Raw genomic sequence first — 15,549 nt, 5'->3', positions numbered from 1 at the left:
AATAGTAAAATGAAATTAAAATAATTATATTGTAATAAAAATAATATAATTAAAATAAAAGTATATATTATATAATTATTATTGTATAAATGTATATATATATATATATATATAATTATATATCATATATATGAACCGCACCACGGTCTTAACGCAGGCCATGCTAACCTCCAATTTACCGCTCCAGTAATAGGTTTTTTCAAATAGAGCCTCAATCTATTATGATATGGAATTCAAAATTTTCTGCCAGGTACATCATGCATGCCATCGTATGGGGAAGGGAAATCATTGGATTGGACACCTGCAAAATTCATGTAACTCACCTTTAATAGATTTTATCTCCAATTAACACTAGTTTTCTTTTTTAAATCAAGTAGCATCAGTTGAGTCGGTGTATATTTTATTTAAACGCCATTTTATTGTACAAAAAGGAAGGCAAAGTACTAATAAAGCCAAGAGTAATGTGCCACCAAGTCTGCTACAAAACAGCCCAGAGAATCCACCAACCGAGACACCATTAATTGGTTTGTGGCACCAAAGATCCTTAATTCTATTATTATTATTTTTTCTATTGATGTATAAGATTTCTTCGATCCTTCGTCCTCAACATATTTAATAAAATCGGCAAAATGATTCAATTCCCTAAAGACATACTTAACCTAAATGCTTTTCCTACCTTAATCAGCACTTGGATGTCTTAATGTGGGATTTGACATGTTACTACAATGAACTGGGAGTCCTTCAACGATGATGTAAATGTAATTGTAGCTAAGTTGGAGCATGAGTTTGATGGCTTCTTTGGCTGCCCAAGCTTCTAAGCCTCAGTTTGGAATGTGTACAAATATAAATATGTAGAATGTAAAATCTTATATTTTTTATTATTTTATATATATATATATATATATATTTATATTGTATATTTTGTATTTTTATTCTTTTTAAATTGAGCCTAAGACTCCCTTTGAGAAGAGTGTAAATATAAATAGGGAAATTTCCAATTAGTACCCTATACTTTGGGCCTAGTGTCACTTTGGTTTCTAAATTTTAAAATGCGACAATTCAATACCCAAACTTTAAAAATGTGACAATCTAGCACCTGTTGTTAATTAGCTATTAATCAGTTGTTAAGAGGCATTTGAAAAAGACATAAATTCTCTTCAAGTGTTATTTAATTTTCTTTACCAACCATCTAAATGTTGACAAAAAAAATTAATAGTCTCAAATATCTGTCTTTTCCATTCAATAAAGTTGGGGTCACGTTTGAGTGGGCATTTTGATGATCCGAACTTTCTTGAATAGAAAAGACAAGGATTTGAGACTGTTAATTTTTTGTCAATGTTTGGATGGTTGATAAAGAAAGTTAGATGACACTCAAAGGGCATTTGTGTCTTTTTCAAATGCCTCCTAATGGCTGGTTAGCAGCAAGTAATAGATTGTTATGTTTTGGAAGTTTGGGTACTAAATTGTCCCATTTTAAAGTTTGGGGACCAAATTGGCATTAGGTTCAAAGTACGGGGTACTAATTGGGAATTTCCCATATAAATGTGTTCAGTGTAAATACAAATAGGCTGTGAATCTAAAGTTTATTTTTCATTTTTCTTTTGTCTTCCTATCCTACTTAACCAAAGCATCGAAATTTATTCTGGTGGAATTAAATGGAAATGACTTCCATTTCGGTTGTGTTTGGTTTGAAGGAAAACGTAGGGAAAGGTAAGAAAACCTATTCAGGGTTTGTAAAAGGTGTCTCTACATTTCCCTTCCTTTCCCTACTTTTTCCTTCAAACCAAACATAGCCTTGATGAACTTGGTTATTTTTCCTTTTACTTTTTTTCAATATATGTTTCCACATATTATACAGAATTTAGCAAACTTTCTCCCCATCTCTTTCACCTTGCTAGACTCTTCTAATCTTTGCAGCCATGCAACAATGTTTTCATCTTCAATTGGACTGATAGGGAGGTGGTTGACAAGATTCCAATTTTGTTTAGCTAGCTCACACTTAGATTCTATTTGGTTTGAAAAAAAATGAAGGGAAAGGAAGGAAAAGCATATTTGTAAAGATTTCCTTACCTTTTTCTTTCAAACCAGATACACCCTTAATGAAGAGGTGAGTTTCATTCTCGTCTTTTAAATTTATAAATTGGACAAGACATACATGACAGTTTCAAATCTATGAAGGCATGCAATTTTAGCATCAACGTTAATTATTACTTACCAATTTTTCAAAAATAGGTGATTTTTAAAATCAATATTTTTTCAAAAATCGATAAATTTTGTTATTTGGTATCATTTTTTCCAATGTAACCCTATTTTTGAGAAATCGGTTTTGAGTTTGTGTTTGGTATTAATTCTCAAGGGTTGATTATTTTTCTATTAGAGTTCTAATTCATGCCATGTCACCCTCACAAAAATCAGAATTAGCTATAAATCAAATTTTGGCAGATTTTTTGAAAATCACCAAATTAGGTCAATCAAATAGAAATTTTACTTGCCTAAAAAAAAAGAAATTTTACCACTGATTCCTCTAACGCTGATGTGGCTCCAATATCGCAGTGATTTTTAATAAATCATCATTGATACTAAACATCACCTTACTTATTAGGATTCTTAATTGGGCCTCGGCCTAAAAGTTCCGACTCGACCACAACTTGGGTGAGCTTAGTTGAGGTGTCAAGTAGCGTGAGCCCCATTAATCCAACCCAATTCCAGTGTGAGCTTAGTTTGGTCCTCTAAACCCAATACATCCAACTCAAGTTACACCCAATATCTATACATTCTATAGTACTATATTAAATGGAGTTACCTCCCTAAGATCTTGTTGAAGTTAAATAAACATTTACAGATTTTTACATTAAATATCCAACGGAAAAAAAAATAATAAAAGAGGAACACACCATTGTAATAATCTTATAAAATTATAAAAACCCAATGTGATCATGCATATTGCTAAGTAGCTCCATAGCCCATGTTCGTTTATAAATTTCTTATTTATTCAAGTGTACTTGCCCATGTAAATGTTTCTTTGGATAACATTTACCCATGTTTTTTTGATTCCTAAATAAGTAATATAATGACATTTTTATCCATAAAAAAACTAATGTTAAAAATGATAAACTTGTCCTATTTGTTTTATAAGCTTTTCCCCCGAGTGAAAAAGTTACTTATCCACATAAGAAATGAATAAATTTTACTCGAATAAATAAAACTCTCTTTACCATGGACTTCGTATGTAATGCAAAAAGAACACTATAAAGTTAACTAACTTTCCCCTTCTTATTTACCTGTAAATGAACAGGGCCTTAGTTTTAAGGATAAAGGGTTAAGGTGACTTTTGGACTTGCTATTTACGTATTTTCTGTAACCTTTGCTAGATCCCCAATTCCCCATCTGCCATTCCAATTCAAGCTTAGTCCCCAATCGATTGGTCCACTGATCTTTGCAACTGCTTCTATTATGTTCACAATTGTAAGAATTCTGGGTTATCTCTTCTTTTACTTTCCAAACATGTCTGAACCAATTCTTCAAATCTAATCGGTACCTTAACCCAATTAAAGCTTCATGGTACATACAATGATGACATGTGGAAAAGTGGAAACCAAGTTGTATAGATCGATCATCTCTTCTGTGGTAGTGAGCAAATCCAGTAGTTTGAAAGTTAATGGAGGTTGTAGAGGGAGGGAGGACTATGGAATAGGATGAAGAAGATTGGTCTTCGGTCCAAGAGACTAGAAGGTATTGCAAAGGAAACAAATGGTAGAAATTAAATAAAGAAAACAGGGCTAGAGAATAGTGGTCTTCGTCTGAGGGAAGAGGAGGATTATAGGGAAACGAAAGGGTGAGAGGGAGAGAGAACAGAGTTTTGGCCTTTGGGTTTTCCTTTCGTGAAAGAAAGGAAATGTCCTGGATCTTTTTCTTAATTATAAATATTTTCTAATAAAAATATTGTTTGTGAAAAATAAAAATATTAACATAATTCTAAATAATTGCAACTCTTTGTATATTTTATTGGAGATGTAGCGAAAGTTAGATCTTCTAAATAATAGAGGTTACTAGCAGACGCGTAGTGTTAAAAGTGCAGAACTTCTAATTTGAAATTAAACCCTTTAAATTACTCTTATTAATGACTAGTATAACATGATGTATATGCATGATAGAAAAAGAACGGAATGGTGATGATCCCATATAATTGGGACAAGGCTTAATGACAATCATAATGATGAGTGGCACTAATTTAATAATTTCAATGTAGTCGTAATGGTTATTGGTTAAATAAGCTCGATTCACCATGGAGTTGTCCACGTTTCAATCCCTCTCCACCCTCCCTTGCCCTATGTCTAGTGAATGATGGAAGTTTTGTGTTGTAATTTAAAAAAGAAAACATAGAAGAACACTAGACAGCTGGATCCCCTAAAGGCAAAAATTATATGCACATACTCTAAAAACATAGACATCCAGTCATACATTGGAAATATCTCTCCATGAATTTTACATGTACGTAGAGAAGTCATTCCCATTATGTGGCTGAATGTATGCAGAGTTTTTGCTTTCAATAGATCTGGGCTTATAAAATGGGGCTATCTAAATTCATCCAAAGCCAAAGCAGTTTCCTTTTGCATTAAGGCCATGTTCTTTTTTCGGAAACACATTTACTTGGTAGGGTAAGTGTATTTACCCATGTTCTTTTTTTGTTTGATTTACCCAGGTAAATGAAGTATTTTATTTTCCCATGTTCTTTTGCAACACCCACTTTCTTGGGTAAATTGTTATTTTTTCATCTCTTTCCAATTTTACCCTTTGGATATGGATTTGAGAACCATGCCACTAAGTCTTAAATGCCCCTAAAATTTTTGGAAATAAACCATGCTGCCTCTTCTTTTAAACCCAATTCGAGCCTAATTCAAGTTTTTCCTCTGGAACGATAGAAGAAAACACCATCTGCCATTATTTTGGGCTCAAATTTTGGGCATTTAAGACTGTTGTCATAGTTTCTGGTTTTCTTTATGAAAATCAAACTAGTTCTGGTTATTTAATGAACCATTGAATTTTTACAAATAACAAATAGCAGATGAGAGCTTAAAATGTCAATGCTTATAAGACCATGTCAATCCTTTGACCTTCAAAATCACAATTATGAAATTCACAAATGGGCATATACAACAAATGAAGAAAAGAATAATGTGAGGACCCGAAGCACTTGCAACATAAGTTTCTCTGCTACTTCCTGTAATGAAAGAAGTGAAGTGTTATTAACAGAGATCCCCCACCTCATCCTACCAAAATAAAAAAAGATATACTAGCAAGTGAGAATCTGTTGGAAGCTCAAGAGTCCATTTCTTATTCACTTTGTCATAAACCTCCCCATTCCCCAGATATTCATAATTCTTCAAGCAGATTCCTTCAGCAAGCTCTGTGAGATTCCACAAATGCATTACCCACGAGGCCATGATTATAGTGACTGCTATATGAGTTATCCCATCCAAATGGAAGCAACTGTAATAAAAGGTTCAACCTAGGCCTATAAGCAAGAGTAAAATATAAGAAAACTTACTCCTGATCCTTTGCACTGTGTAATCAGCTCGGACACTGCTCTGTGGTAATAAACCTTTAACCCATTCTCCTTTCATTAGAGCATGAAACCTTTGGTGTTCAGTTATAGCATCAATGCACTCCTGTATGGCAGGGACAAATGAATGTTGATGAGGCTGTTGTTGCAGATTGGGTAAAGGCAACTTTGCTGCAAACAGAAGATCCACATGAAAACATCTAAATATAGGCATGACAAACAATAACTAGTGATAGAAAAACAAGAGAGGATAATAACAATGTATGAGCAACTGCCATGCAGCAGTATCAAGAGACTGCACAAGAGCAGCACGTAACTGATGAAGGAGCCCATCTTCGTCCAAAGTAAATGTCGGTTGCCATTCTTTAGACCCATCAATTGGAGAGACAGTAGTAGGAGCTCCAGTGTTTGGGGAATCACTTCCTACTTTATTGACAGCAATTGAGATACCAAGTTCGCTAGCTGCTTGCATTACCTGAAAAGTGGATGCTCCATTGATATTCCAAGGCCAAGTTAAATATCTGGATTTCAAATTTAAAACAAACTAATTAAAAGAGCTCTTGCTCTTCCTAATTAATACCAGCATACCCAATAAGCTACTAAAGGAGTAGAACTGCAACTTAAAACTGAGCAAAACCAGAACTTATTTTCAAGGTCAAAAGCCAGGAATTGAAACTCAAAAAAGAGGTCCAAGCAAAACTGGGGAAAAAAGGCAAGTGCATAGCATAAACCTATTAAGCTCTAAGTGAGTCCATTTAAAGAGACCAGTGCATCTGATTATTAGAAGAATCATACGCCCTTGAGCTACCAACTTCCATGTATTGCCTGCTTCCTTTCTGAGAAAATTCAAGCTCACTGGAGAACTGACGGTCGACAGACTGTGAGAATTGTCTAATGCCTAAATCATGAGGAATCTCCTGCGAGCTGCTACTACATTCATTTCCCTTGAAAGTCCATGAATTGCTTGTTAAGTTATTTGGTATAGCACCATGAGGTGCTGGTGATAATTATGGCCATTCCTGAAGATGATAATAAGCTAGAGACTTTTTTGGGGAAGTTAGACCTGTTAGTCTCTATAAATGCATGTACAAAACTACAAATTTCTTCAGAATGTTGGATATATATATATTGTGTTTTGCTTATGTATATATTTTGACAGAGTTATTTCAAGGGAGAATGGTGATTTTGTGCCAGGGAGGAGCATCACAGAGAATGATACCTTGGGGCATGAATGAATTTAAGTACATAATAAAAGAAAGAGAATGCTATATTTTTATATTGAACACTGTTAAATTTTATTGAGGTTGTTACATACTGGGTTCCTAAGGATACACTCAATTGTAAGTGTATCTTTTTTATTTGAAAGGCTAGAAATATAGAAAAGGAACCATTCATAGAAGATAAACATATCACAATTCAAGTGAATGAATTTAAAAGAGATAGGGAAAGGCCAACAAGGAGAGTGATTGTAGTAGCAGAAACTGAACTGGGGACTTACAATCCATTAATTAAGAGGATAAGGCCCTAGAGTGGAATTGCAAAAAAAAGTTTGCATTGAAAGCCATGCATGTTCTAACTATATAAATGGAAATAAAACTAATCAACTTCAACATGAATCTGATAAGGGATGGTCCCCAGTTTAACTTTTGATTGATAATGGAAACTTCGTTAGCTGAAAGAAAGAGATACAAGCAACAAGCCTTCCCAAAAACTACAAAACAATGTTGCATGGACATAGTCACAAGAATCAGAATCCAACACATGTTCAGGAATCTGACTTGGCAAGATGAAAAACCAAAGATTCGTGGACACATCTATGAATTATTAAATACTAATTATTTTAATAATTCCGATTTCCGACTGCCAACCAAAACGAATCCTTACTAATAGTGAAAGATTTTGGTTCCTTAGGCTCCATTTGAAAAGAACGCAGATACAAATATGTTTAGTGAACTGCATGTGCAATAAATGTTATTTATAAACCTTATTTTTGCACTGTACATATTGCAATTGTACACTCTTCCCAAACTGAGCCTTATGGCATGTTTAATTGATGTGAAATGGAATCATTTCAATAATTTCCTGAAACCATGAAATGACCTCAACTTTGAGTCTACTCTTAGCAGTTGGAAATTAATTGCTCCAGTTCAGACTTGAGATGGTAATTTCTGCTATATATGAACCAGGTAAGAAGAAGGTAGCTCCTAAAACGTATTGCTACTATCAATAAACATTGTCTTCATTCTTGACAGGCTTGCTGATGGATCAACTATCAAAATTTAACTTGACCACACCATGAGCATGAAGGATCCATTTTTGCATAGTACTCTGCCTCTACTAGTCTGAATGCCATAGCAGATGGTCTCCCTACTTCAGAAATTAGTAGTAGTTTTTTTTTTTTTTTAATTTTTTATGGAGCAATATCTCCACTGCCATGCATCGTTTGGTAGGAGAAACTGCTTCTCCATATTTTGTATATTTTTTTGCTTTCTGGATGTAATATAACTCTTACCTTTTCTTAGAAAAGGCAATCCCCAATGATAGAACATTTGAGATATGTCAACTCTTACCTTTTGTTATCTTTTAAGTTTTGCCAGATATTTTTGGACCCCTAAAGCAGTAAGTCCCATGGTATTTTTTTAGCAAAACTTGGGACAACTGCATACCATGGGTGGCTATCATCATCATTGTCATCATCTAAGCTTTGTCCCAACTATATGAGGTTGGGCCAGTCAACTACATGAATCCTGTTCTGCCACACCATTCTATTCAGTGCATATCCATTATAAAAGTATGGGCTGTTAAATCATTTCTCACTACGTCAATCCATATATGTCCTTTTTATCATATTCAGCAACAAATAAGCATCAACATGAAGTAAATAGTAACATCCAAACCTGACTTGAGTTAAAAATAAAATCACTCATGCTTAAGCCAATAGAAACTACAAAGAAATTATTCATTTTATTCATCACAAGGAGTTGTTTGAACATAAAATCTAACCACTAATGACCTGACCTTATGCATATGCAACTAAGCCATCACAAATTCAAAATCAGCAAGGATAGCAAATCCTCATAATTATCCATTTATTAGAATCCAAACCGAGATGATTTGATCACAGAAATCAAGACAGCTATTCATCCTAGGAATTCAATCCAGACCCATACTAATAAAACTAGGAATGCTTCAACTAAAAACAAACTCAGATCAAGCTGCAAAAAAAGTGTAAACAAGAGGGACTTTAAATTTTACAGAAAACAAACTGTTGTCTGGGAACCGAAACCGATTGCCACAGCTGAAACCAGCAAGGGAAATGGCACACACTGTTCCCAGGGTTGCCCGTCTGTGGGCACCAGAAAGTGATAATGAATGTATATTTTATATTACATTTTATATTAAAATAAATTTTATATCACATTATTCATCCATCCACAATAAAATCTCAACCAGAATTCATTCTTCCTTATTTGTAGTGTAATGTGATACAATGTATCTTATCTCTTTACTACCTATAGGATGAGTTTGGATAGGTGCATCTGAGGTACTATTGTCAGACAAGCCCTTGATGCTTCTCTAGTTTTATAGTTTTCTTCATATTACAGTCTTACTGAAATTTCTTACATCCAAGAGGTTTTTCTCTGTAGGCAAATTACATATGTAATTTTATTTTTTTATTTTCTGCTTTTTGTTGTACTGATTAGCATTTCTTTCCTGGAAAATCACATAATTTTGCTCTCTACTTTTATTACCACAGGACCCAAGTTTCTGAGCATCAGGGTCACACCGTAGTTCTGACTCAGCCGATAGTTCCACAGACAAGATGGACATTTCCCCTGGAAACAACTTGGGTGGCGATGCATATGATCCAACTGAAATAAAAGATTCAAGTAGTTCCCAAAGTAGTTTACCTTGTGGTGTATCTCCTATTTCTGATAATTCTCAATATGATCTTTTATCATTTAATTCAAGGGCTTCAGATTCAGACACCAAAGGCTTGCTTGAAGCTTCCGAAGAAACAATTAATGAGCTCCATGCAGATTTTCAGTCCTGCATTGTTCTTCCTCTAGTGCCTAACAATATTCAGCCACCAAAGGTTCTCAATATGATCTTTTAACATGTTTTTAGTGCCTAACATCTTCCTCTAGTGCCTAACAAATTCATGAAATAGAAAACAAGACAATGTTATCTAGAAATTCAAAATTAATCAACTACTTACAGTGATTCACCGAGTAGATCTTCTACAACAAGAATTGTTTCTGTTCTGATTCTGAAAACTCTAAGTATCACAGTTGATCTAAAAAACCAAAATACTAGATCCAAGAAATCTGGAAACAAAAAATCAAAAAAATAAAAAAGAAAAAGAAAATTAATGAAATAATGATAAAAGAGAAACAATAAGATGAGAAGCAACATTTTTTGAATAAGATGCATTACAGAGGAATGGTAGATCAACGACAAGTGAAATAGCGATTCTTACTATTTAAATGGAGGAAAAAATGAACAGCGACGGCAACTAGACGGAGCGGCGACAACAACTGGGATGATCAATGGTGCCGGCAACAGAGGGAGGACGGCGACGACAACTCTTCGGCATTTGCGATGAGTTGATATAGCAGCAGCAAAGGCAGAGAAGCAGAACTCCAAGATACGCAGAGGTGATTTTCGGAGGAGAAATGCAGAGAAGCAAAACTCAGAGATACGCAGAGATACACAGAGAAGCAGAACTCAAAGACACGCATCAGCGATAGAAGAACTCAGCATTTTCTGTCTGAAAGAATTAATAGCATAGAAGAAGAAAGAAGTGGAGGAGAAACGCAGAAGCTGATTTTCAGAGAAGTAGAACGAAGTGAAGGAGGGAAACACACAGGTGATTTTTCGTAAAGGTAGAGTCTCGAACTTTTATATCTTGTGGGGGCAATATTGAGATTTCTTATTTTTATCTGCTAACCATCCACTCGGTAAATCAACTTACCCAAGTCTCGCAACTTATCATTTGTCCGGGGAAGTGATACCCAGGTAAATCAAAATTACCATGGGTCCCATAAAATTTTGAAATCCGAACACAGTCATTGACCAAACTTTCCTCTTCACTTCACGTAAAACGATCATAGCCTAAGAATCTAAATCTTAACCACTCCACTATAAATACTAGGCATTTTTCTATTAACAAAGTAATAAGAATTTTTCATTAAAAAATTAATCTAGCTGTCATTTGACCCGCAAGAAAAAATTCAATTTAAAACTTTCCAAAAAAAAACTCAAAACGGACTTTCATCTTTTCAGAACTACATTTTTCAGTAGTTAGATCTTATCTCGACCAAACCGGAAAAGATGGAAATATGGATTATCATGTTTCTAAAAAACCGATAACCCGCAAGAAAAAATATGCCAAACGGGGCACGAATAAACAGATATCTTCCAGGCATGTTGTTAATTGGAGTGCTCGTGTAGCTCGTGACTGCAGGAGTGGAAATGCATGGCTCCAATCCCATGAACCAACACATGTTGCAACTGCAATTGTATCTCAAAAATGCTGTCTCTGTTGTCACGTGATCCATCCTACGTTCTTTGCTCTGGTTAATTCATTCATGGTGCACAGGGATCCTTCTATAATACTCGTATGCATGTGCAACCCATGGTAGATATGGAGATTTATTGATAATCGTTATTCTTTCTTTCACCATTTCTTCTATCGAGACTGTAAAAAAAAAAATCCTTGTTATCTTCTATTATCCTTTTCATAATAAATCGGTACAGAATATTTTATATGGGTTTCATATCATATGGACAGACAAACACGTGACACTCACGTTTTCCCTACCTAGAATCCATCGTAGTACACTGTTTAATTATGCTTCATCAAACCATGATTAACTATTCGTACAATTTTGAATTAGCTTTAGCCGCACTTGAATGACTGTATTAGGAGTTGTTTATTCAATAATTCAACATCAAGTATATATATATATATATATATATATATACCCCTCAATCACTTCATATTTCTCAATTCATGCTCATGGTTGACGGAGTGACGGGTGTTTGGGGTTATCATTCGTTAAACAACCTTGATTAATTTGCACCCCTAACCTACGATCTTTCATCGTAGGGACCCTTCGCCTTAGGTCCACCTTTACATGTACTCACTTATCAAAATTAACCAGAATTCAGCACTTTCTTCTTTTCTGTCATCTTCCCTGCAACCTGAGTTGACTGTGCAAGCTCAAATCAACGCACACCTCCAGCAGAACTCTGAGAAGTCATTGTGGATTTCTAAGTCCCTCTTTAATGAAAATCACAAACAGAAATCTACCAGCATTAATCCATGCATAAATCTATTGAATTGGGTTTCTTGGTTGCTTCTTGTAGAGAAAACTGAAGTACTGAACATCCCAAACAACAAAACAAACCGCCCTTCCCTCCTTTCTTGGTCCTTGTTTTTCTTCCCCTTAGTCGGCTAGCTAGTCTCCCTCAGTCCCTCTCCCCCCTCCATAGTAGGAGCCATTCTTCAACCGCAACGGCAACAGGCAACAGCCACCAATCCTTCTTGTTTAAATATCTATGGGGTGGCGATAAACCCTGGGTCTTTTATGGGTTTTAATTACATGTTTCAATATCGATCTATTGACATTCCTGGAGCATTTCCACATGAATATTTATGATTCGAGGTATCAATAATATTGGCCGATATTGTCTAATACATTTCAGGTTTTGCCCATAACAACACGTGGAAATCCCCATTTCTTTTGGTGCTTTAAGCTTTTTTTTTTTTTACATACCAACATATTGTGATAAAATAATTTAAGCCAACTTAAAACAACATGTTCCACTAAAAATTATATAGTTTGATGTTCTCACTTGATGATCACTTTCAAATATTTTTTTTATTTATATTATGATAATTCATATTTCAAATGAATCATCAAAATATACAATTCTTATGTATTTATACCTTATTTACAATCATAATTTGAGCCATTGAATCTGTTTTATAATCTTGTTATTCCATTGAATTTAATGTAAATAAAAAGAAACAAAAGTTCTCTAATATATTTAATCGTCTTACCAAGTGAAATTTGAAAATGAAGGATTTTCATATCACTGATGTAGAAAAATTGGGATAGAAAGGCACGACTATTCATATTTTTATTTAATTTAGTAATGCAGGTATACATGGATAGTTTATCATTTTGCAATATAAGTTCTCTACTTTTATTTATTAACTAGGTGAATGCAAGTGTATTTGCAGACGTCAGAAGAGTATAGCGCCGTAGAGTATAGTGGACAGAGTCACAGGGGAAAGAAAATAGATTAATGCTTTGGCACCAGGGCGATATTCCTCGCGCACCAATGCAATCTGCCCATGCAATCACTCAGTTTGGTACTTCGGGCTCCGGTTAGATCTTCTTTACGTACATCCAATCCAGCCCACCCTTGGCTCAGGTCCTCTGGGCTTTTGGCCCATAATGACTTGTATCCATTATCCGACATGAGCGGCGTACCAAAAAAGAGAGAGAGAGAAGAAATAAACGGATCATTTTCTCTTTTTTTCACATGGTGGTCCTAAAGTGGAGCCATGCAGTATCGGCACTACTTGAGTAAGTTGCATGTGAAAAAAAGGAGATAGAGTGCGGAGAAAGTGGTGAAATAAATTGTTATGGTTGTCTTGATTTGAGGCCAGGACTAGCACCCACAAAATTGAAAAGGTCGTTGGAACTAAAGCTGCAACTTGGATCCGGGTTAAACGGAAAATCCGGCTTGGTCCAACCCCATATAATCGGGTTATGAATACGCTTCCTCAGGTGTATGGTTTGTCTGGGTTAGGGTTTTGATGATTTGATATGTTTTGCTGGATTGGTCTCTTAGGTCATAATACGCATATATAGATGGTATTATTGCAATTTGATATGACTTTTAACCCCATAATCTTTAAATTTTAGGATTTGTCACATGTTTGTATTGTTAAGTGACACCTTAGAACCCATAAATAAAATTCAACTTAAATTAATTATTCTTAGATTTTTAAAATGTGTTACACGAATTTATATCTAATTATTATTATTAAAAGTACGAGTAAGAGTGTGGAACTTTTATTTTACTATAATACCTTAATTTTCGAATTCGACATCTTTCTAATTGTAAGGAAAAAAAATATAATCTGAACAATCATTTTTTTCCTCGTTCAAATCATTCTCATTAAGTCTTATATTTAAGGTATTAATTCACATTGACACTCATTGAATCTTATTCTTGACTATAATATTATTGTGAATAGGGTGGTAAGGTGGCATATGGAGTCTTCTTGAAGGACAAAGGAAAACACATAGCAAAGGATAGGCTAAAGGCTAGGGTGAATAGAATGATAGAATGATATCCTTGTTATGAGTTAGACCTCTATTTATAGGAAGAGATTATGAGGTCCCGAAATGAAGGAGCTAAAAATGTTTGATTTCCACTGGAGAAGGGAATATTGAATTCAATGTCAGTTGTTAGGGAACACTGCTAGGGTTTCGCTACGTGTCTTATGAGATATCTCAATAACGAGGTTTCCTTTTGTTTGAGGATTCTCATAATATACGTATATTACTTCCTTTTGCAAGTCCTTTAGACTGGCGTGACGCGGGTGACATCAATACTTATCTCACGTGTCTTTTCTAATCCTACTAGGCGCTCTGTCATGCGTGTTATTAATGAAGCACGTGTTTCTTTACTTGTTTCTGGCATGCGATGAACTCGAGCTCATCGCAGGTTTGTGAGGGCTCTGAACTCTTTGTAGCCTCACAGCGGCTCATGCTCATCGTGTATGTGCGATGAATCTAGGCTCATCGCAGCCTTGCGATGACTTTATGCTTATCATATGTTTGTTTTAGGCTCTGAATTCATTGCAGGTTTATGCTGAGTCTTGAACTTGTCACGGATGTTTTTTGACATTGGTTTAACACCCTCTGAGTTACTACGGTCGTGGTGATCAATATGTACCTACAATTCATATTTTTTAATTTGACCCCTCTATGATAAAGAATCATTGTTTTTATTAATGATATAAGTAAGATACAAATTTAAAACCAACCCCCAAATAGATGTGCTTTCATGTTTTGTGGCAAGCCAACAATTCAACCTTATGGGCCAATATGTGTCAACCATTGATTTTATAGTTAAATAATAATAATTTTTTAAAAATATGAGAACACTAAAATACAAAAATAAATTGTATTAAATATTTAGACATATCTCTAATATCTTATATTCATCATAATAAATAAAAATAAGTGTGATAAATAAAAGTAACTTTTGTAGACATATAAATATAAAAAATTGTAAAAAAAAATGAAAACATATTATCACTATTGTGGTCAGAGTTGACAAGTGCAAAGTAAGTACAATTAAAAAAGTATAAAGTGGATTGAGTTATAAAAAAAACCATATGTTATTAGAGCATTGGATGCCTGAATTAGGGTGGAAGCGACCTATACTAAATCCAACTCATTGACATCCCTACTTGCATTAGCCCAAGTCAAACTAACTTCGAGTTGGGGTATGGTTGTGGCCTTCAGCAACATGCTTCAACCTCGACCAACTAACTAAAGCCTAATTAGGTTTAACAGTTCATAGTAGATTAAGGTTAGCCTCAACCCAATTTAACCTAATCCAACTCACATTGAGTTAAATTTCGGATGGATGGTTTGTCCAATAAGGACTACAAATGATATCTGTCGGCATCTTCTTTTTTTTCCCCAATGCTTAGTGAATTTTGTTCCTCAAATAGCAAATTGTGTTGCTCATCATTTGGACAGGCTTGCTTTATTGTTCAGGTCATCTGTTATTGATTTTCTCCCTTGGATCATAAACAATGAGATGCTTACAACGACCTTGTCGAGTGAATCAAAACGTGTTTTTCTTTAATGTTATTTATTAATATTATTATTAAGCGAGCATGTGCTTTGCATGTGTCAATTCTAGATGATAATAATAATAATAATAAT

The 15,549-nt window shown here is 34.6% G+C and overlaps 1 protein-coding gene across 7 annotated transcripts; it reads right to left on the bottom strand.

Moving 5' to 3' along the window:
• Window positions 1-5,066: 5,066 nt before the first annotated feature.
• LOC148791974 (uncharacterized) lies at window positions 5,067-10,443 on the bottom strand. 7 transcript variants are annotated; one of them, XM_088902919.1, is made up of 6 exons: window positions 10,044-10,443; window positions 9,783-9,891; window positions 9,475-9,636; window positions 5,822-6,038; window positions 5,549-5,734; window positions 5,067-5,221 (listed from the first exon to the last, which is right to left on the bottom strand). In XM_088902919.1, the coding sequence occupies exons 4-6, from the start codon at window positions 6,033-6,035 to the stop codon at window positions 5,082-5,084; spliced, it is 540 nt and encodes a 179-aa protein (XP_088759045.1). In that variant the 5' UTR covers window positions 6,036-6,038; window positions 9,475-9,636; window positions 9,783-9,891; window positions 10,044-10,443; the 3' UTR covers window positions 5,067-5,081. The 7 variants fall into 7 exon arrangements, 5 of the variants coding, with proteins under 5 accessions (XP_088759045.1, XP_088759046.1, XP_088759042.1 ...); XR_016085402.1 differs by having other exon boundaries at window positions 5,067-5,407; window positions 5,881-9,636; XR_016085403.1 differs by having other exon boundaries at window positions 5,067-5,407; window positions 5,549-5,669; window positions 5,881-9,636.
• Window positions 10,444-15,549: the final 5,106 nt, after the last annotated feature.

Source organism: Nelumbo nucifera, chromosome 4 (genome assembly GCF_055504915.1).
Source record: "Nelumbo nucifera cultivar China Antique chromosome 4, China Antique-T2T, whole genome shotgun sequence".
In the NCBI taxonomy this organism is placed as follows: domain Eukaryota; kingdom Viridiplantae; phylum Streptophyta; class Magnoliopsida; order Proteales; family Nelumbonaceae; genus Nelumbo; species Nelumbo nucifera.
This window is presented reverse-complemented; position numbering and strand designations above follow the sequence as displayed.